This window comes from Typopeltis vanoorti, chromosome 7, assembly GCF_054136105.1.
Source record: "Typopeltis vanoorti isolate ZY-2024b chromosome 7, IOZ_Tvanoo_1.0, whole genome shotgun sequence".
Lineage (NCBI taxonomy): Eukaryota > Metazoa > Arthropoda > Arachnida > Uropygi > Thelyphonidae > Typopeltis > Typopeltis vanoorti.
The window spans coordinates 101,268,134-101,290,507 of record NC_143555.1 but is presented as its reverse complement, the minus strand read 5'-3'; the positions used below and the strand labels follow the sequence as shown (position 1 = coordinate 101,290,507).

The 22,374-nt window shown below is 34.0% G+C and overlaps 1 protein-coding gene across 1 annotated transcript in view; it reads right to left on the bottom strand.

Moving 5' to 3' along the window:
* Positions 1–22,045, bottom strand: part of LOC150104909 (uncharacterized) — a 51,668-nt gene extending 29,623 nt beyond the window's left edge. Inside the window, exon 1 of the mRNA XM_090396050.1 lies at positions 21,435–22,045. Coding sequence (XP_090252176.1) covers positions 21,435–21,924 — 490 coding nt within the window. The 5' untranslated portion in view covers positions 21,925–22,045. The remainder of the gene's footprint in view (positions 1–21,434) is intronic.
* Between the last annotated feature and the right edge of the window lie 329 nt (positions 22,046–22,374).

The window sequence follows — 22,374 nt, the reverse complement described above, 5'->3', positions numbered from 1 at the left end:
ACTCTTACCTGAAAGACAGATATATGCAGGTCAGGGTCGGCGAAACGGTTTCGACCAGAAGCAGGGTCTCGACAGGCGTACCTCAGGGAACAACATTCACTGCATTATATGCAGATGATACTGCATTAATGGCAAGATCTCTGAGCCCAAAACTGGCAACTAGAAGACTTCAAACCAGCATACACATTTTAGAAAAGTGGATGGCAGACTGAAGGATCCAAATCAACCCCCAGAAAAGCTCAGCCATACTGTTTACTAGAAAGAAAATTCATAGCATGGAGGACATTTATTTATTGGGAGTAAAGATTCCATGGCAGACTGAAGTTAAATATCTTGGAGTGATTCTTGATCTTGATAATTGTTGTTTTGTGGGTTAAGCAAATTTGGGTTTTTTTTTTCCCTGGTCGACATTAATTGACGATAGTTTCCATCCAAACGTCGGTTCTTCTGTCACAATTCTAATATTATCAGATCTTATGTTGCTGTCTTCTAAGGTACTTCTGACCATATCAACTACTTAGATCTTGGTCTTCCTCTAAGTCATTTTCCTACTATCCAAGCAAGGAACACTTGTTTTGTAACCCCTTCCATTCTGTTTAAATAACCATACCGTCTGAGATTAATTCTTCTAGCACATTCTTGAATGCTAACAAAATCAAGTTTTTTTTGTAATAATTTTATTTTTAATATGATTCGGCCATCGATATCATTTGTTCCCTCCGCTGATCTTACTCAGAACAACGACACTCTCATATCTGCTGTCTATGGTCTTTATGATCTTACTCAGAACAGTTCTCATATCTGTTGTCTACGGTCTTTCATCAACTGCTTTACTTCTGGCCAAGAACTTTCATAACCATAAATTAAAACTAGTTTGAAAACTCCTCTCTTGTGTACTACTGGTCTAGTGGTTAGACTAATTTTTCTCTTATTCTATATCAATTTATGCAGGCGGCTCCCTAACATATCCATTTTGCATATTTTGTTTGTCTGTTTCTATATTTAATTTGTCATCTACACACAAAAAATTGTACTTAGATAACGAAAATATTTTACTTGTTCTATAAATTTTCCATTCAGAATACAATTAATGTTTTCAATCTTCTCTATTTTCATAGCTTTCATTGGTAATCATACTGAATTTATTACTAAGGTTATTCAGTTTAGTTAACCAATCCTGCAGTCTTGAACTGTATTTAGAAGTATAATATCATCTTGTCTCACACCTGAACCTATCTACCTATACCTCCTTCAAATACAACTGTTGATTCTCATGGCACCTTGTCGCCATGAGAATCTACAAAACTTAAATGAGAGCCTCCGTAGCTCGTCGGTATAGACGAAGTCCTTTGGTCGAAAAGACCTGGGTTCGATTCCCGTCCATGATGGGAGGAACCTTTATCTCGTCTATTTCGACTAAAAGTGAGTGAGTTATTGTCATACGAAAGTAGAGGATGTTTTTCTCCCAGAAACTTGGATTTTTCGTCTCTCGGAACAGGTCCGTGAACGTGCATGGATCTACAGTAAAAAAATACCTACTTAGAAGTCTCTCATTGGAGTGCACAACCTCAACCAATCCTAAGGGATAAGGAAAATACAGATAAATACAGATCCTTGTTATATTCTCATGATTTCTTAAGCGTTTGTCTTAAAGTGAAAATCCGATTTCGACAATCTCTATTTGGCCTGAACCCAGATTTTGTTCTACAAGTTTCTCTTGAATTTTCTTAGCCTCTTTTCAAGTATTGTTGCACAAATCTTATCTAGAATACTCAATAGGGAAAATGCTCAGTCATTTGGAAACTGACCTCACCACGTCTTTTGAATTATGCAACGCAGCCATTGCATGCTTCCAGATTTGACCATTTCTGGTGGACTATCAGGTACTCCAACTATCTTTCCATATTTCAGTTTTTGACGGCTCTTTTTCTACCTTAAATATTGATTAATCCTAACTGCACCCTCTTGAATATTTTGTATTACGGTGTTTTCATTTTCAATCGCTAAAATCTTCAAGTTTGATTCGGTTTTTTTATAACATTTTTATATATATTTTTTTATTTTCAATATGAAATTCACATTATTCATTATATTACAATAATTATTAGTGTACCTGTGCACGAGACTAATATTTGATTCAGAAGATATTATTTCCATTGTTAAGTTTTTCAACATAATCGTTCATCAAATAACGTAATGACGAGAAAGTCTAAAAAATAAATACAATTTTTACTAAAATGTTATTTGCTTTTCTAGAAATTGAACTCGTAAAAGGCATTGTTGTTTATTTTTCTTAATAAATGCAACTTTCGATAATAAAATAAAATTAAGTTAGTAATAAATTACTTTTATTACTTAAAAATAATAAAATTGAATATATATAAAGGCTGAAAATTAAAATACCGTGAAGGAGGGTCCAGCTATAATAACTGCCGTTATATACTATAATTCGTTTTATTCAATATTTAACACAGAGAACTTTGGAAGATTCGCTGGAGACCTTTTGACATTTGAGTAACATCAATAGAAGTAAGCGTTTATTAATTGTATTTTTATAGCAAATAAAATTATTAATTTTATAAGATTTCTGTTTATTACTAGACAATATTTTTCCAAGAATTTGGCATTACCTCATTTTTTTTTTTTTCAGAAAACTTCGGATATCCTAAATGGATACAATTAAATGCAGATGAAACCTTTTTTATTATTATTATTATTGTTGTTTGTAACTTCGCTCCATTGATCAACCGTTCTTTTACTGTCGTACATATAAACAAAAGGGAAATTTTAGTGAATACTCTCTTCACAAACATGAGTGAAAATTGAATGAACATGAATTGAATTAAAATAAAGAAGACAATAAACACCTCTAAATAATATTGCACAATGTATTAAACTCAGTGGGGGGGGGGGGCTGCAACTTTCGAAATATGCATACATACTGTAAGTACAGTGTATACGTGTTTGGATAAAATATCAAAATTATGGTAAACATTAAACATGAAAAAATATTGTTTATTATCGATAAAATTATACAGTTTGGTATAATTCAAAATTACTTAAAAATAAAATATATTCTTCTTGTTTTGTTTCATGAAAAAATATTGTTTATTATCGATAAAATTATACTTTAGTATAATTCAAAATTACTTAAAAAATAAAATCCATTCCTTTAATTGTAATTAAAGGAGTGGATTTACAATTTTTGGACATTACAATTAAATCCTTTAATTGTAATGTCCAAATATTTAAAGAGACGGAGCAAACACGATAAGCATTACGAACACTCTACTACTGGCGTAAACAGCATATAAACAACAGAGGAACTGCGCGACGGACAGTGCCGCATTACGCTAATAGCTCGTATCTCGCTATGACGTGCATATGCTTGCGCGTGTAGCAATAAGACACTGTGGTAAACAGTGCCGCTAGCGTCCTTTGCCCTCCTAAGTGCAATAAGATGGATTTTTATTATTTTTTATACAAAATAAGAGAATTGTATAGGATTGTTGATGATAAAATTAAATAGTACAAACAAATATAAATAAATATATTTATATATCGAGAAAAATTGGGGGTGCTGCAGTTCCGCAGTGCCTATGTACGAGCCGCACCTGATTAAACAGATTATTTTGCTGTCCTAACTTCTCGAAAAGATAATGTTAGAGTAGCCCATTGTTTACGGACGCTAAGGGCGATTACAAATATAAATACATCGATTTCCTTAAAGTTTTGCAACGTAGTAAGAGGCATGGATAATTTATGGAACAGTGTCAGATAACGGTAAACAGAAAATTCTTTTCAGTCAACTATTAAGAAATGAAATACTCCCAGAAAGGAAAACTCCCACATATAGATAAATGACGTTGACTAAATCAAAATGTCGTCTTGTTTCCATCGTCTTCGGTCATTCAACCACTTTTTGTTTATTTTTAATTATCTCGGAAAATGCTTTATACTCGCTTTGCGAGTTCACTGAATTTGATGCATACGAGGTTCATTTCAAAAATTTAAGCAAACTGCGCACGCGTGGGATGACGTCCATATTTCCACCTTCACGTCAGTGGTAAGCCAGTTTTTGAGTAAAAATGTGGTGTGCTCGTTTTTTTTTTTTTTTTTTTTTGTGTGTGTGTGTTCTTTTTCTGCAAAATAAGACTCCCAAATGGCGGAAATATCTGTATCAAGTGAAATATCGCGCATTTTGCATGATATAGTCCGAACTTCAGTTCTCAGACTTCGATCTGTTTCCTAACTAGGAAGAACCATTACATGGGAACACTTTACCATTGATGAGGTTTCTGTCAAAATGAAAAAACATGAAACACAAAAAAAATTTGCTGATGGAATACGAATTTATCCAAATGTTGGATTGCGTTGATAAGGTAGAATAAAATAATTAATATTACACTTAACGCCTGTAAATGTATTTTGTTAAATAAATGTTTGGCTTAACAATAGTAACACAGTGTGCAGAACTTTTGAAACAATCCTCGTGAATTGCAGGCACGCAGTTTTTTTTTTTTTTAAGTGAGAAACTGATGTATGGCTGTCCTATTATCATCCTATCAATCATGTGTTATTGCTATAATACGCCAAATGGCCTATTAAGGTCAATTAATTTGACCTCTTCCTTAACCTAATTTTCACTTGTTGAGGACAGCTGTGTAGCGCAGTGCCCGAACTACCAAATTCTTTAGTTAGAAACGCTTGGGTTCGAATCTTGTCTAGAAGAGAAGGTGAGGATCCCTTTTATAGGGGCAAAATGTAGCAAATGACTTGGTCATAATAATAGGCTATTGAACTGAACAAATTAAAAAAAAAACATGAAAGGATTTATTCCATCTCTGTATTCTGCTGTGTGTGTGTGTGTGTGTGTGTGTGTGTGTGTGTGTGTGTGTGTGTGTGTGTGTGTGTGTGTGTGTGTGTGTGTGTGTGTGTGTGTGTGTGTGTGTGTGTGTGTGTGTGTGTGTGTGTGTGTAAGGAGTCAAATTTCTTCGAGCCTGTTCATAACCCTCTTTGTCTATTGATCTATTTAAGCTATAAATAGATCGATATACGAAAAGCAAAAATATTTTAAACTATTATTAAATTCTTTTTCATCGCATCATATGCATAACGGACCTGTTTCCTACTATAATGCAATTTCGCTGAAAAGCGTTGCTAAGAGATCAGCAGCAAATATATCTTTTATTTGATATATCCTGACACAATGTGTTGTATTCTAAAGCAACTATAACTAAAGAAATGTTCCTGTACAAATCTTGTTCTACTCGTTTTCGGGGCGTTGTTGCCCCATTTATTTTGTTGTTAGTAAACACGCAGGGGTCATTCCAAATGTCCCCACCCAAAACCGATGAATGCAGGGTGTCAACCCTTTTCGCAGAGTCGGTGTTACTTTTCTATTTGCATTAATTTCCTATTTTGCATGAACAAACACATTGTTCTAATGCCATTGCTACCACCGGTACTTAGATACCGAGAATTCCTTTTTTTTTTTTTTTCCCTCTCGAAATCCTCTATGGGAAAGAAATGTTGAACAGTAGAGCTTTGTACTGATACGTTCAGTGTCACACCCACTGTTAGGGATAACAACATTCTTAGTACACACCTGCTATACATTGATAAAACAAAACAATTATTGAACTGCATCTTAAAAACGCGGTAATAGAAATAAGGAATAAGGGAAGGGAAAGGTCTGAAGATAAATGGAAGATATTTAAGCCATTTATGCTTGCAGATGACATAGTTATCTTTACTTCAACTGCACATGAATTACAGACCCGTATCCATGGGCTCCAAATTGCTAGCAGAACAGCAGGCCTAAAGAAGACCCAAGTTATGTTCAATAGTTATGTCCAACCAGAAATAATAATAATCAATAATGAGGAAATTAAGCAAGTAGATCATTACATATACTTAGGACAACAGATATCAATGGATGAAATTAAAAGGCGTGCGATGCTTGGGTGGAAAGCATTTGGAAAATTACATTCAATATTCAAAAGCCAACTATCATTATGCCTGAAGAAAAAGGTTTTTAACCAATGTACTCTTCCTATACTGACATATGGCTGTGTGAAACATGGGCACTGAATGCAAAGCAAATTCAAAAATTAAGAACAACACAATTTAGTATGCTTGGTATCACAAGATTGGATCACAAAAGGAATACATGGATAAGAAATCAAACCAAAGTCTCTGACATCATAGGAAGAGTGAAACATCTGAAGTGGTAATGGGTTGGGCATATTGCCCGAAGAAAAGATCAGCGATGGACAAAAGAAGTATTGGACTGGATTTCACGAGAGGAAAAACGACTACAACGCTGACCGAAATCACGGTGGATTGATGATATCATCAGATTTGCAGGAATGACATGGAAAAGGAGAGCCATGGACAGAGAGTGTTGGAGTAATCTTAGAAAGGCCTTCTTCCAGCAGCGGATCTTAAAGTTCTTAAAAGAACTGGGCGATGGACTGATTTCTTGACTCTTTATCCCATCATCTGAATGAAGAAAATCTGTGTGGACGGAGTGTTATTGAACAAAAGGCTATAATAATTTTGTGAGTTCAACGTATCTCATCATTGGCCTGTGGAGTGAGATAGGCTGAGGTTCAGCAGATAGTAGGAGAGGAAATAAAGATAGACTGCATAGTAGTAGAGTAGATGAAAGAGGCCTCAGCTGACCTGTTTTAGCTGTTGACCCCCCAGGGGTGCTTCTAAAACGGTCGTTGATTTTTCACATTTAAAAGGAAAAATCCTGAAGAGATAAAAAAAGGAGAGACTAAGCAAATTTAACAAGTGTAAATAACCTAAAGACTATGTGGAAGACAATTCTATTCTATAATAATAATAATTTGTGAGTTCAACAAATCTTCATCATCGGCCTGTAGAGTAAGATAGGCTGAGAGTCAGCAGATAGTAGGAGTAGGAAAAAAAGATAGAGTGCATAGTGGTAGTAGGTTAAAGAGGCCTCAGTTGACTTGTTTTAGCTGTTTGCCCCCCCAGGGGCGTTTCTAAAACGGTCGTTGATTTTTCACTTTACAAAAAAGGAAAAATCCTAAAAAGGAAACATGCAACAAAACAAAAACAAAAAAGTACACAGAAAAGCAAAAATTGAAAGTTAAACATAGAGGTGGAGGAAGGATCTGGCCGGAGTGATGCAGCTCACAAGGAACTGCACCGCCTCGCTGTAAGCCTTCGCCGCTCGGGTTCTCAGGTCCTCCCCCACCTGTGATAGCTGAAACCGGTGAAGCTGTGTACAGAAACCCCACAAGGTGGTTACTGTGTCTTTCTTTTCTTGTGGGCAGTTATTATTCTTTTGGCCACCTCACTTCTCTTGGCCATGTCTAGTTTGCAGAGAGCTATGAAGAACGCCGAAGCTGCCTCCTCGTCTAAATCCTGGGCTACCTCTACTTGTTCAGGGGTGATTTTGCTGATGTCACCCCATTTTGCACTGACGATGTCAGATCCATGTTCTCCTATTTTGTTTATCGCTTCTTTGAATTTTTGCGCCATCCCTGGGATACCTCTGATGAGATGGCTGAGAGTCTCCCCTGCTTTCGCGTAAGGGACTTCTGGGTGGGCGGTCTCAGATACTTTTGCTGTTTTGGGCGTTACCAACTCTTCTTCCTGTGGGCTTAATGGCTGTTTGGAGGTGTTGGTGTTCACCTCCATCTTTCCTTCTTCCCTATCTATATCATCTGTATTACTATCTATATTGGTATTGATGGTTTCAATAGCGACTGTTTCTTCTTGTTGGATTTTACTGCTTGTGGAAGTTTTTTCCCCCTTTCGGTTTTTCTTAGACGTGGAGGTATGGATTTCTGTTATATCAGGAGCAGCCTCGAAAGGAGGAGAAGCTTCCTGTGGTGTGTCATTTCCATTGCTTGGTGGAGTTGCTGGCGTGATTGCACCACCCATCCTCTCAGCAAGGGTTCTGGATGGGCATGTGTCCACTTTGTGGTCAATGATCCCACATTTCAGGCAAGCTGACTCACAGTTTTCTTGGTTGTGGCCTGCTTTGAGGCAGTTTTTACATTTCACTCTAGGACAGTCCGCCCCAAGGTGAGTGAAAGCACCACATCTAAAACATTGTTTTTTTACACCAGGGTAATTTATCATTACTCTGGCGGATACAATAATAATGAAGTTGGGAACGGGCGTTTTCATCTCGAGGGAGATGTGGACTTCACCCGAGTTCCATTTGGGGTTTTCTGCGTCATTTAGGACTTCCACCTTGTGTATATAACGCCCCATTTCCCGAATATTTCGTGGATGATCTTTACATCGGTTTCAATATATTCTAAAGGGAATCTGGGGATTCTAAGTAGTTTGGTAATGCTCCCTACCAAAAATGGAACTATTGTTTTTCCATTACATTCGAATCCTGCAAGTAGTTTGTCTCTTGTTTGCTCACTCCTTACTACTACTTGGAAGCGGCCACCACCAAAGGGAGTAAACCCAAAAATCTGCTCAGCGCCGACGCTTTCGATGAGGGCTTTGGCCAAACATCGAGGTCGTAGATCAGCTTCCACTTCGATTCCAAGGGTCCGCGTACGCGGCAAAGCCATGCTGGTGAGGGCGGGGCCTAAGCTATTCCCACCACCGAGTGTGTTGTTCTTGCCCCAGTCTGGGGTTTATTCTGTATCTGCTGCTGTAGTTTATTATCAAGTGCCTCTATGAGACGCTTTGCCGATAATAACTGAGCTAACATATACTATACTACAATTTGCGCTTAGCTAAACAATTTGCTAATCACTTATGGGGAAAGTTCACAAAAATGAACTACACACTTGATCTGAGCCAAAAGGTTTGGAAATGAGTTAAACTGGAACGTTAACACACATCATGGCTGGGTAACGGCAATAGCCGAGCCACCAGCAATGGATCTAATAAGGACTGGCTTAAAGGGGCGAAGCAAGAATGCTTTTCATATTCCCCGTTATCTGTAGAGGACAGTGTATGGATAAGGTGTTAATGAGCTATTAAAGCTCTGATCATGGCAGGAGGGTAACAGCAATAGCCGAGCCTCAGTTAGAACTTCATTGGCTACAGCATTGCTATCCATTACCCTCCAAGGGTATATTGGATTGAAAATCCAATTTTGAGCTTACCTCTCGTAAGCTCAACTTACCTTATCTCCCCAGCAATGGATCGATAATGGCTGATATTGATATATAAAATATATTCAATTTAAATATAGGTGTACTATAAATTAGTTAAAATATTTAAACTGTTCAAATATTTTATCTCAGTTATAAATAATATTATAGTGTATTATTTTTACTATATGGTGTACGTTTTACTTCTTTAACTATATTTGTAAACAATAGCGGCTGGTAAAATTTCAAACACCTTGAGAAACACAAAAGTCTTTGTGCTCGTTGCGGTTCGTCTAAATACAATACTAAATTATACTCTTCTCTAAATTATTTTGTTTTTACTTAATCTAAAAACACATGACTTTACGCTTTATAAGGCTAAGTTCTTATAGAATTTTGATATTCTATTTCATTCTCTCTTAAATTTTTTCGTGAACCATTCTGCATGACTGAGTTAAGTGGATTTCATCAGATGACATTAATTAAAAAAATTATCCTTATCCTTATAAGGACTGGTTTAAAGGGGCAAAGCAAGAATGCTTTTCATCTTCCCCGTTATCTGTAGAGAACTGTGTAGGGATAAGGTGTTATTGAGCTATTAAAGCTCTGATCATAGCAGGAGGGTAACAGCAATAGCCACGCCTCAGTTAGAACTTCATTGGCTACCGCATTCAAATCCATTACCCTCCAAGGGTATTAATCACCGACTATGTAAGTAAAGGTGAAATCTCAAAAAATCGGACGATCTCTAGGCCACTCCATATAGTGGGCGAAAGACCGTCCATATCTCAGCGTTGGTTCCACTCAGTGACGGGCTCCCCCACCACCGAGCAGAACCGCTCAAATTCCGAGGAAAATAATTCACCGACAAAGCCCCTCAGCGGGCCGTGCCGGAGAACACTTTCCCCCGAGACTCAAAGTGCTCCCTTAAGGCAAAAACCTTAAGAGAGCGAACTCAAAAACTCATCGCCCAAGGGGTAACAGCAACAGCCGAACCTCAGTTAAACTTCATTGGTACAGCATTGCATTGCCATCCATTACCTCCCAGGGCATTAATGAATCAATCACCGCATCTCACGGTCGATTAATTTTTCTCTTAAAAAAAATTACCTTATAGTCCTTATAAGGACTGGCTTAAAGGGGTGAAGCAAGAATGCTTTTCATCTTCCCCGTTATCTGTAGAGGACAGTGTAGGGATAAGGTGTTATTGAGCTATTAAAGCTCTGATCATGGCAGGAGGGTAACAGCAATAGCCGAGCCTCAGTTAAAACTTCATTAGCTACGGCATTGCCATCCATTACCCTCCAAGAGCATTGGATTGAATGAATCAACCCGATTTTCAGCGTCACCTGTTCCTCATTCCTAAAAAAAATTACGCATCTAAAATAATTAATCATAAATAATATATTCAATTTTAATATCGGTTTATTATAAATTATCTAAAATGTTTTAAAATATTCAAATATTTTGGAAATATTTTAATTTAATTATAAACAATATCATAGTTTATTATTTCTACTCTACATTTTATTTCTTTAACTCTATTAGTAAACAACAGCGATTGGTGAAACTTCAAACGCCTTGAGAAACATATGAAAGTCTTTGTGCTGGTTGCGGTTCGTTTAGAATGACTAAGTAATGCATGAGTTAAGAAATGTTACCTAGTAGAAAGCATAGAAATGAAAGGAAGTGAAGGAGTGGCGTGACTTTATGCTTCACTGGTGTGCAACGAAATTACTGAAAGTTTTGAGGACAAAAGTGTCTGCTATCTTCTCGTCTTCTAATAAGAACAAATAAATGATTTAATCATTATCTGTTTTTCTGACCTTTCTTTAGGATTGCATTCTTAAGATAAACCGAAAGTATTTCCTCAAAAGGAATACGTTAGTTATCTAATATTTCTTAGAATTCTATGGCCAAGAGGTATTTCTTTGTCTTATATGAATTTTATTAGGAAAGATATATACTGTACTTGTGTAGTCATTTATTCCTTCCATTAAGTTTAATTAATCTTTCTGTAATGTAAGATGTAGTTAAACTATCATCTGATATTTTTAATGGATTCACATCTATTAAAAATATCAGATACATTTTCCAGACATTTTTCCTACTTGCTTTATTTATTGTAGGACAATTTTGTAAAGGCTAATTTTCCTTTCGTGGCTTCTGACTACAGGTGAAAAAAAAAAACATTAAATAGCTTCTTTATTAATTTTTGTTAAGTTAGGAATAAAAAATCCTTAAAAAATAAAGTAAAAAAAAAATCCTGTAAATTTCTAATTTCACTTACGTTAATGTAAGTGAGAATTTCATAATGAGATTCTCCTTATGAAGTTCTGGCATGTACTCTCGGACCAGAGAAACTTGCGGTTTTCTGGTTCATGTAAAATGTGATACGTTCATATCAAATCGCTATTATTTTTTTTTTTTTTTGATTTTTGTTAAGTTATATACAAAAATCCCTAACAAAGAAAGAAACAGAACCCGAAATTTATTCAGTACGATCAGTGGCATCAAAAGTCACGAATCTAGCCTCCCACTATCTCTAGCCTACTGTGCCGAAAGCTAACGTGATCTTTTAGAGTAGGTAAAATGAATATCTTACTTTAAGAAGAAAAAAATCCCCGTCGCTACCACAAACTCTGCAATCAAGAACCATTAATGCACTTCCAGATGAAGGTAGCATGCAGAAAGGTGATCACCGATATCCAAATATTCTTGTCTAAAGCGATAACTCTCCAACCAAGAAACACACACACACACACACACACACACACACACACACACACACACACACACACACACACACACACACACACAGCAGTAACACAAACGCAGATCGAGAAACGCTGGTACCAAAACCATTAATACACTGACCAACTTTCCAGACTTATATATATATATATATATATATATATATAAAAGTCTTTAAATTATTAAAATTAATGCTACTCAGTATAAAAACATTATCTGTTGAATTCGGTTATGTACAATAATTTTAGTATAATTTAATTATTATTATTAAAATAATTGAATTACAATAATCATATAATTTTTTTTATTATTTTCCATGATGATATATTTCACTAAAATCGTAAATATCCATAAATTTGTTCATAAACGAATAAAAAAAACGCACATTATTCGAATTTATAATTAACACGTCTGCTTTGAGATAAGAAAATACTGTATTTATGTAGAACTTAAAAAGTCTTAATATAATTATATGTGTGTGTGTGTGTTATTATCTGCAATCATTTCCCTATTTCTTGTTTTTCCTGAAAGTGACTTTACAAAAATGAGTGCACTTCGCATAAGCATTTTTGCGACGTGCATCTTCTAAAACAGCAAATCAAGTATTGATAATGATCTATGCAAACAGTATACGTTAGGCACAGGTTCAGTTCAGTGAAATTGTAAATAATGGAATTCCCACAAAATTTGCTACAATTTTCTATAGGTTGTGCCATCTTTCGATAGCATGGTATACTGTATAGAATGCTTTATACTGTAATATTTTTCTATTAAATGCTATAGAAACTACAAAGTGCAATTCAGTCAAAAATTAAGAAACTTGAGTTATTAATTGTTAAATAGTTATGCGAAATACTGTTAAGATGAACTCAAGGAAACATTTCAAAATTTGAGGATCCGCTACAATAAAATTTGAAATTATGACATAGTTACTATAACTTTCATTCTCAGAAAAATTTCTTCTTCTTTTTTTTTTCTTTTTTTAACAGCAAAATTATGTAATTGTGAATTTTAATAGAGCCGTCAGTTAAGTATAGGATCTGATAGCTTTCTAAACTTTACGTTCTTTTTCATAAAATTCAAACCTATAGGCATAGCATATTCAAAACTGGCCAAGTTCCAAAAACTTGAAAAGGGGATCCTTTAAAAGGCCACCGTCCGAATCTGCAAACTTGTCAATTCCCCCCCCCCCGCTCAAGGGGATCACTGTCCAAGTAACTGACATTGCACATCATTATAATTTTATTCTCTTCCCTGCCAACTCGAACAATAATGTCTGGCAAACCCTCACCTGACAACCAAGCCGAATTTCAGCCCAGCACAACCAGAGGCAAGTCCGCCACAGCGCCAAGCCTTCGCTCGGCGAAGCGGCCGACAAACCGCCAGAACCTACCGTTCTTTTTCAGAAAGCAGTCTGAAACATAAGAAAATAAAGAGGGATAAACTCTATAATATATTCATATCCATACGCTTATATATAATATATCCATATCCATATATATATATATATAATATATATATATACATATTTTTTTATGGCTTCGAAGTAAACTCATGAAAAACTTTTTTTTTTCTTAAAGTCCTTAAAAGGACTGGCTTAAAGGGGAGAAGCAAGAATGCTTTTTATATTCCCTGTTATCTGTAGAGGACAGTGCAGGGATAAGGCGTTATTGATTGAGCTATTAAAGCTCTGATCATGGCAGGAGAGTAACAGCAATAGCCGAGCCTCAGTCAGAACTTCATTGGCTACAGCATTGCCATCCATTACCCTCCAAGGGTATTAATCACCGCATCTCACGGTCGATCACACCTCTTCAACACATTCCCTCAAAGCGCTTCCTTATAAGGACTGGCTTAAAGGGGCGAAGCAAGAATGCTTTTCATCTTCCCCGTTATATCTGTAGAGGACAGTGTATGGATAAGATGTTTATTGTCTGATCATGGCAGGAGGGTAACAGCAATAGCCGAGCCTCAGTTAGAACTTCATTGGCTACAGCATTGCCATCCATTACCCTCCAAGGGTATTAATCTCACGGTCGATTCCTCCTCCTCTTTTTTTTCTGAAACAAATTATGTTCAATAAAAGAATAAACTATTTATTCAATAAGTGGTGTACTTTTTGTGGGATTAATAAAATTACTTTTTTTTTGAAAATAATTTTTATTTGCATTAAAATATAATTTAATTTTAATATTTATTTTATGATTTTTAGGCGCTACTATTTCCAAAATTTATAAAACAGTAATATTTAAGTATTATGTAAAAATAAGCGCTTCAATGACAATTCTAAGATTAAAATCATTTATAACCAATTTGATAGCAGCGCCATCTAAATATAAAAGAATACTAACAAGTACTTTCATACACTGTTTTTGCCACTAACCGCATTCCAAGGTATTATTTCCATTCGCCAATAATATCATAATCATTCGGATACAGGAAATCGTACTGCACACCACAAACTGACCATTCCTATCCTCGTATTTGACTCTCGGTCAAACGAATTTATTAATTCGATCAATATATCACAAATTTCACTCCATTTGTTTCTATCCCACTGCTCGGTTGCGACTTTAAAGCACGTTTAACTAGTTTAAATCAAGTTAGTCAGATAAAGAGAACTCCGAAATTGAATTTGATGGCAAGAATCCGTGTCACGTTTAGCTTGGTTGTAATACGACTTGAAAAATCTAAAATATCGTTAAATAATTGATTCACATGACTTATCTTACTATTATTACGCAAATTCATTTCCTCACTATGAGAATTACTGTTGAAATATAATCAGTTTTAGTAATAAATGAATATGTAAGAAGCAATCTTCAATATTTTACGATGATATATTACTATGTTAAGTTAAAACTTACTTATTTTAAATTATTTTTATTATAATGGTTATTATAAAACTCATAAACTGCGCATATTTCGCAATTCACGGAGGATAGAAAAAAAAATCCTATAGCAGAATTTTTCTTCTATCGATCTATTCTTAATTTCTCCTATGAAAAGTATTTTCATTGTTGCACTGAGGTTTTTGTTTTGTAATGTCAAGTCTAATACAGTGGATAGAAATTTATTAACTCTTAACATTTCTACCACTCGCCTTTAACTTGATAACTTGTTATTCAAGTATTTAAATTTAAAAAAAAATCTTAAAAAGTGTCATTATGGTGGGCGGACACTAACATTCATCTTTAATTAATGCTTGCCCATTTTAATGTGTGCTTTTGGTTGTAATGTAATCAAGAGGTGCCTTCTAGTAAAGAAACATTTTATCTGATGAGTCGATTACAGTGTTAAGGCGAATTAACACCCATTTCTAGTGTAGATACCTCGACTATAAAGAGTATGTTAATACAAAGAATTCTTGAGAATATGTTTTTTTTTTTACTTGCAATTGTGTTTGAAAAGCCTTCGGACAGTTAAGAAGACTTAAGTAAAAGACATAATTTACTTTATACAGCGGTATCTCGCTAATCCGAACATCTTTAGTCCAAACCCTCCAGTAATCCGAACTGTGGTTTGAAAGAAAAAAATTATGTATTATTATTTTGTGTACTATTATTGTATAAAGTAATTATTATTTTAACTATTATTTATTTTATTATTATTGCAGTACAGTATTTTTTTCATACTGTGGATTGTACGGTTATACTGGAGAATATAGTACGTACTGTATTGTCGGCATGAATCACCGCTGTCGTTAAAAACTGTGGCCTTCTAGAATTTACCAATATAACTACGGTGATACACAAAAAGAGGAAATTCAAAACGTGCATAATTTGGTTAAAAATATAAATCCAGATGTTGAAATTTCACAAACAGATGTTACGGAAGGGATCACAGGTAGAATCGAAAGTGAATTCGATTTCAAATCAGATGCTGAAATTATAAATTTGGCGCTACAGAATGAATTAAAAGACAATGATGACGATAAAGAACTCAAAAAAAAAAAAAAAGTAAAACATGAAGAGGCAAGTTGACAGTTTTAATGAGTGCAAGAATGGGCTAAGCAGAATGATACGCCATTCCACAATATTTTATCTAATAAAAATACTTTTTTGTGTGTGTAATTTGGTGAAACTTTTTTTGTGTGTGTTGTGTACAAGAAAGTGATATTTTTTACGCAAATTAAGTTATGTACTGAACTACGCAATTTTATTAAATCAGAATATTCAACAATACAGATATATACAAACTAAATGTTTTACTAAAATAAACTTGTTACTGTATTATTTTTCAAGTTTTACATTACAGTACAGTACAGTAGCTTTTTTTTTTATCAGTTACTTCATTTATTTACAGAATTAAATTGATGTACCATTAGAATCTTATTATGTTTGTCTTAAACGCTATTTATTGCGCTCTCTCGTGGGAAAATTCGCTAATCCGAAAGAGCGTGGTTTTTATTAGTTCGGATTAGCGAGATACTACTGTAGTTTTACTGAAAATATGCACTACATAAACTCTTACGTACTTGGGTTCAATTCTTACAACAGACAATGGAATTTCTCATTTTCTAGCTTACCGGATTTGGTTAATGGCATGCTCTTGAAGGTTTCCCCTTTCTACACACCCATTGTTCTTGTTTTATGCATTCCATAAATACACGAACAGACATGTCTGAAACGAACTGAATGCTCGAACGACAACCCACTATATTACTATTTATTAGGGGAGTTTTGATGGTATCATTATATCATCATAGTTTTAAAACTGACAATTCTGAAATATTTTACTATATTGTAAAATAACAAAATGATTAATTATTTCTGGGATTCTGACTAGAATCCTATAAAATTCAAAATCTTAGGTTATTCTTCATCTAGGATGTTATCCTTATAAATTAATCCGTCTTTATGACATAAGGAATGAACTTATGAAGTGTGATTGCTGACGCACCTGTACGCTGTATGGTTGGCGCTGTGACGTTTCCTTTTTTTCCAAGTTGGTTTATGATACAGGTGTTCAGGTAAATGCATATACATCTGTTCATTTTCCTATATCACGTTCTTGTCTTTATTAATACGAAAATATAAATGTGTCATATATTTCTAATTTATTTAGTTCTGTATTATGTTTCTTAGTCGCGATTATTTTTTAAATTTAATTTCTAAATAATCTAAATCTATATAATCTAACAATATTTATTTAGTCAAATTAATTATTTAATTTCTATCTAACTCTCCATATAAATTCTAAAACTAAATTTTCGAATCCAAGTTTTAGGAGGGAATTATTAATTAAAAAAAATGCTGATTCGAATCTAAAAATGAGTTTGCAATTAAAATAACGAAATCCACGTGGTCTTGTATCCTTGCTCATTTGATTAAGAAATCGCAGAATTTCTTATAAACATGTATTGCAATTCAGATGATTCCAACTGACTAGAATCCTATAAAATTCAAAATCTTAGGTTATTCTTCATCTAGGATGTTATCCTTATAAATTAATCCGTCTTTATGACATAAGGAATGAACTTATGAAGTGTGATTGCTGACGCACCTGTACGCTGTATGGTTGGCGCTGTGACGTTTCCTTTTTTTCCAAGTTGGTTTATGATACAGGTGTTCAGGTAAATGCATATACATCTGTTCATTTTCCTATATCACGTTCTTGTCTTTATTAATACGAAAATATAAATGTGTCATATATTTCTAATTTATTTAGTTCTGTATTATGTTTCTTAGTCGCGATTATTTTTTAAATTTAATTTCTAAATAATCTAAATCTATATAATCTAACAATATTTATTTAGTCAAATTAATTATTTAATTTCTATCTAACTCTCCATATAAATTCTAAAACTAAATTTTCGAATCCAAGTTTTAGGAGGGAATTATTAATTAAAAAAAATGCTGATTCGAATCTAAAAATGAGTTTGCAATTAAAATAACGAAATCCACGTGGTCTTGTATCCTTGCTCATTTGATTAAGAAATCGCAGAATTTCTTATAAACATGTATTGCAATTCAGATGATTCCAACGAAGAATTTAAAAAGGGATTACAAAACGCCTGCGTTAAAAAATAAATAAATAATAATAATAATAAACATGTGCATTAAGTTAGTTTCGTTGACAACGTTTACTTTAGATAATAAATGGAACTGCATTACCGATTTTTATAAGTTGTATTTTGACTGCTGCTATAGTAATGAGAAGCTTTAATGTTGAGCTAGGTTTAAAAAAGAATGATTGATGTTGCTGAATCAAAACATAATGACGTTTGTTGGAATGCATATTTAAATATTTATCTACGACGGCTTTAAAATAAAATCAACTTATAATATCCCCCCCCTTAAACACATCAAATCATATTTTAATAATTCATAAGCTGAATAACGATGCGTTGAATGTCACCGAAAAAAACGAATATTATATATATTATAGAAACATAAAGCTGTAATATAATCTAATTTTTCTGTGTGATTGAGATAGCTATTATTTATTAATTTAAATAATATTTTATTATAAAGTCATTTCATTTTTCCCCATTGCTAACTGCTATATAAATAGATTATCGGAGAAAAACATCGTCTTCTTACATCATTGATATGATGATCCATAAAGTTGTCCATTTTTTGGGGGGGGGGATAAATTTCTTCTGCTCTCTCTTACTGAATGTTTAGTTTTGCATTTATAAAAAGTTGCACATTATTATAATTTTATTCTCTTCCATCCCTCTCCCCATAACTCGAATAATAAGCTTTACAACTCAAGCAGCATTGATCTACAATTTAAAAATAGCAAACGATTTTCGTTCCCTATTATGATGAATTGGCTATTCTTTGAAAATATGAAGCGGAGGCTATAAAAACTTGAAAACATGACCAAAAAAAAGAACAAAATATTAGTTATTTTCAAAAGAAAAATAGTGCTTTTAATTATATTTATTCGGAAAATGAATTTTACAATTAGAGTACAATATAAAATACTTATAAAAGTATTATTATTACAATTTAATCAGAATAGACTTCTAGTTTGACAACCATATTGGCTGTATTTTCTCTTGCTTTCTTTTGGTGATTTGAAAAAAATGTTCCCAATTATAAGGACTTCGATGATGCATCGAAGCACATAGGAATGTCTTAACTTTTAAATTCAGAAAAAAATTCGAAAGAAATTGAAGCTAAATAAATAATCCTTTAATAATACAAGGTAATTAGTGTGATTATTATTTTTTTAATTTTTTTCTTCTCTGTAGAAAAAAAGAAACCCTGAATTCAATTTTCGTCATTGTCAAGAATTTTTATATATGCTTTTAAAAAAAAGTAAGTTAACTAGTTTCACACGGAGGTATTAAGTTTTTCTTCTTCTGCAAAATGGTCGGTTATTTTTGAATTGCAATACACAAATAATAGAAAATACTGTGCAAAGTGTAGTAGATGTTATATCAGTGTATGTAGTTGCAGAAGGCGAATTCTGCATTGTATATGGGAGCCGTGATGTGTCCTTGTGACTCCATGGGGATGTTACATAATAATAACATATTGAGCGGAGTATCAATTATATGGACGCCAGATTACCCAGGATTATTAAAAAAATACTCTGAAACAGTTATAAGAATTATGAATTTTAAACATTATGAGGATTACTCTAAAGTTGCTTTAATCTGTGTTAAGGATAAAGCCGATATTCTATCTTTTATTATTTTTTAAATATAGGATCAAAATTTTATGCTATTAGAGAGCCAGAAATTAAAATAAACAGCTAAAATAAATAAATAAAAGACACTTCAGATGAAGGTAAATTAGCGGCATTTTTTAATTGTAGTGATCCTCTGATAAAACATAAAGGTGGCGCTATATGGAAATGATAGCCTTCATATGAAATAGAACTATAATTATAATGTCCAACGAATATAATGGTTAGATTTCAATCACCGTCTTCATGATACACTTTATGTTAGAATTTGCTAAATCAATTCTCTATAAAATTATGAAGTCATATAAATTAAAAATAAAACAAAGAAATATTTTTTTAAATTTTAGAATACTGATGATATGATTAATTATACAGCAGTTATTTTAATAACTGCTGTATAAATATTCTTTATTAAAATACTCCACCATTTGTTTTAATGTAATTTTGATATTGATATTAATAATCATATGCTGTGATGATAAAACTAGCAAAGTAAATAAATAAAAAAAAAGATGTATCGTACATAGAAGTTCGCGATAAATAAATTCAGCATTTGTTTTGAAAGAATGTACATGAGCTACATGTGGTTTTTATGTTATTGTATAAAAATTAAGTAAACTCTTTTTGAAGTTTATTATAGCGATCTAAGCCTACTTTTTGCTCTTGGTTATGAAACATACACATGATGAAAGATTTTAGACAAACGATTCATTAAAATCTCTTGGAGGTCTACAGATGAATGAAAAATACTTTTAAATGCGAAACTCATAATGACCACCATCTTGTTGTATAAACATGTTTCTAGTCCATTGCGAATTTTGACAAAGCAACGACAATTTTTCATTATTCTTCATATTTTCCTTTGTTTAAGAGCGTAGCATAGTGCTGAATTCTTAAGACAGCTGAATGGAAGGAGATCGATAACATAAATACTGTGAATAGGACACATAATATAGTGTGAAAATGTAAAGAATGTGAGTTACCGAAATAACATTTAGCGCATGCGACATTTGCTGGTTTCGCTATTAATTCTTATCATCATTGCACTTAACTAATGTGGTTACTGCTGATTTTTATAAAGAAATAATAGACAATATATATATTAATATTTACTATAAAATATATTAATAAAATTTAAGATTATTTTTATCTATTTTGGAATTTTTTTTGTTTAAATTTAATCTTATCTAATACACCATGTTTATTTATATATAATAAAATTTAAATAGAAGTACAAATGGGAGAACTGGAAAGGTTCTAATTAAGAACTTTTAGCCATTTTTTCAGCACAATCTAAGTTCCAAATTTTAATTAACAAACGCTTTTCTTTTTTTTTTTAGGGGTTACGAGATGACGTCTCTAGACACCTGGATTAATGTAACCTAAAGTTATCTTTTTCGTATAAAGTGAAGTGTAAATTTTAAGTTTTTTTTTTTTAGAACAAGTGTAAGGAGATTACGTTTTACAGACCTTTTAGCCACAACCTTTGGGTTTACACAGCTAAACAGGTTGACTGAGGCCTCTTTTTACCTCCTACTATCCTACTCTACCTTTCTTTAACTTCCCCTATTACTATAAAGTGAAGTGTAAATTTTAAGTTTTTTTTTTTTTAGAACAAGTGTAAGGAGATTACGTTTTACAGACCTTTTAGCCACAACCTCTGGGTTTACACAGCTAAACAGGTTGACTGAGGCCTCTTTTTACCTCCTACTATCCTACTCTACCTTTCTTTAACTTCCCCTATTACTACCTGCTGACCCTCAGCAATCTTTATACTCCAAAGGCCGATGATGAAAGACATGAACTCCCATTGGGTTTTTTTTTTTTTTTAGCCATTCTGCTGGATCCAATAACTTTCGCATTAAGAGGAAAATATATTAACGTCCATGTTAATAACGTTCGCATTAAGAGGAAAATATGAACAAAAATTACCTGTTATTTGCGACTGCCCGCGTAATTCATGGGACGAACATACCCCACAACCAGAAACAGAAATTTGACTATCCATCAGTGTGGATACTTCATCTTCCTTAACACAGACACTCTGTATCCGCTCCTCAGCTTCCGAAAGAGATGCACGGGGAGTGCAGCAAGAGTCCGCGAACGGATGCGTTACGTTTGCCGCATCGCCTTTCATGTCTTCACTAGGGACAGTTTCGTTCAGTTGCGGATGTCGGAGACTCTTATCGTATTCTGCCTGCCAATCGTAGCGACCTTCGAGAGGGATTTCTTTCTTGAAATCAAAATTCCATCTGTTTGTATCTCTGTCGACTAACGCATTCATCTCGTCTTGAACGAATTGCCTGTTTAAGTCATGATCGACAGGTCCGAACAACGACCGACGTACTCGTGATAGATTCAGCGAGGTGTTCGACATTTGAGTGAGGCCTGGCCACGAGCAGGCAACACCACTCGTGCTCATGATGACGGTGATAGAGCGGGGGTGTCAAACGGTTTAGTGGAAGTCTTATATCGGAATGAATTTGACGGATCAATCGCGCTCCGGAAAGTCCACTACAAAAGTAAACAATTGCCACGCCACATCGATGTTCCCAGGCCACAGGTGTGTCGTACACGTTGCACCTTCTGGCAGTTCACAGTGCATGTACTAGCGGAATGGGAGGTACGTCACTGTCATGTGACTTCACTGACGATCAGGATTGGTTGACTGTTTACGCCTAAATAGTGACTCCGTGGAGTGTAACAGCTTAGGGTTCTTTGCCTTGTTACTGACCTCTCGCGTTTGGTACACTCACCAGCAGATGCTTTCTGCACGCAGGAGAGTTGGCGTCATGAGTATACATTCGTAATTAACAACGTTTTAACGCACAACTCTTAAGTTTTAATTACGTCCCATTTAGCAAGGATAGTT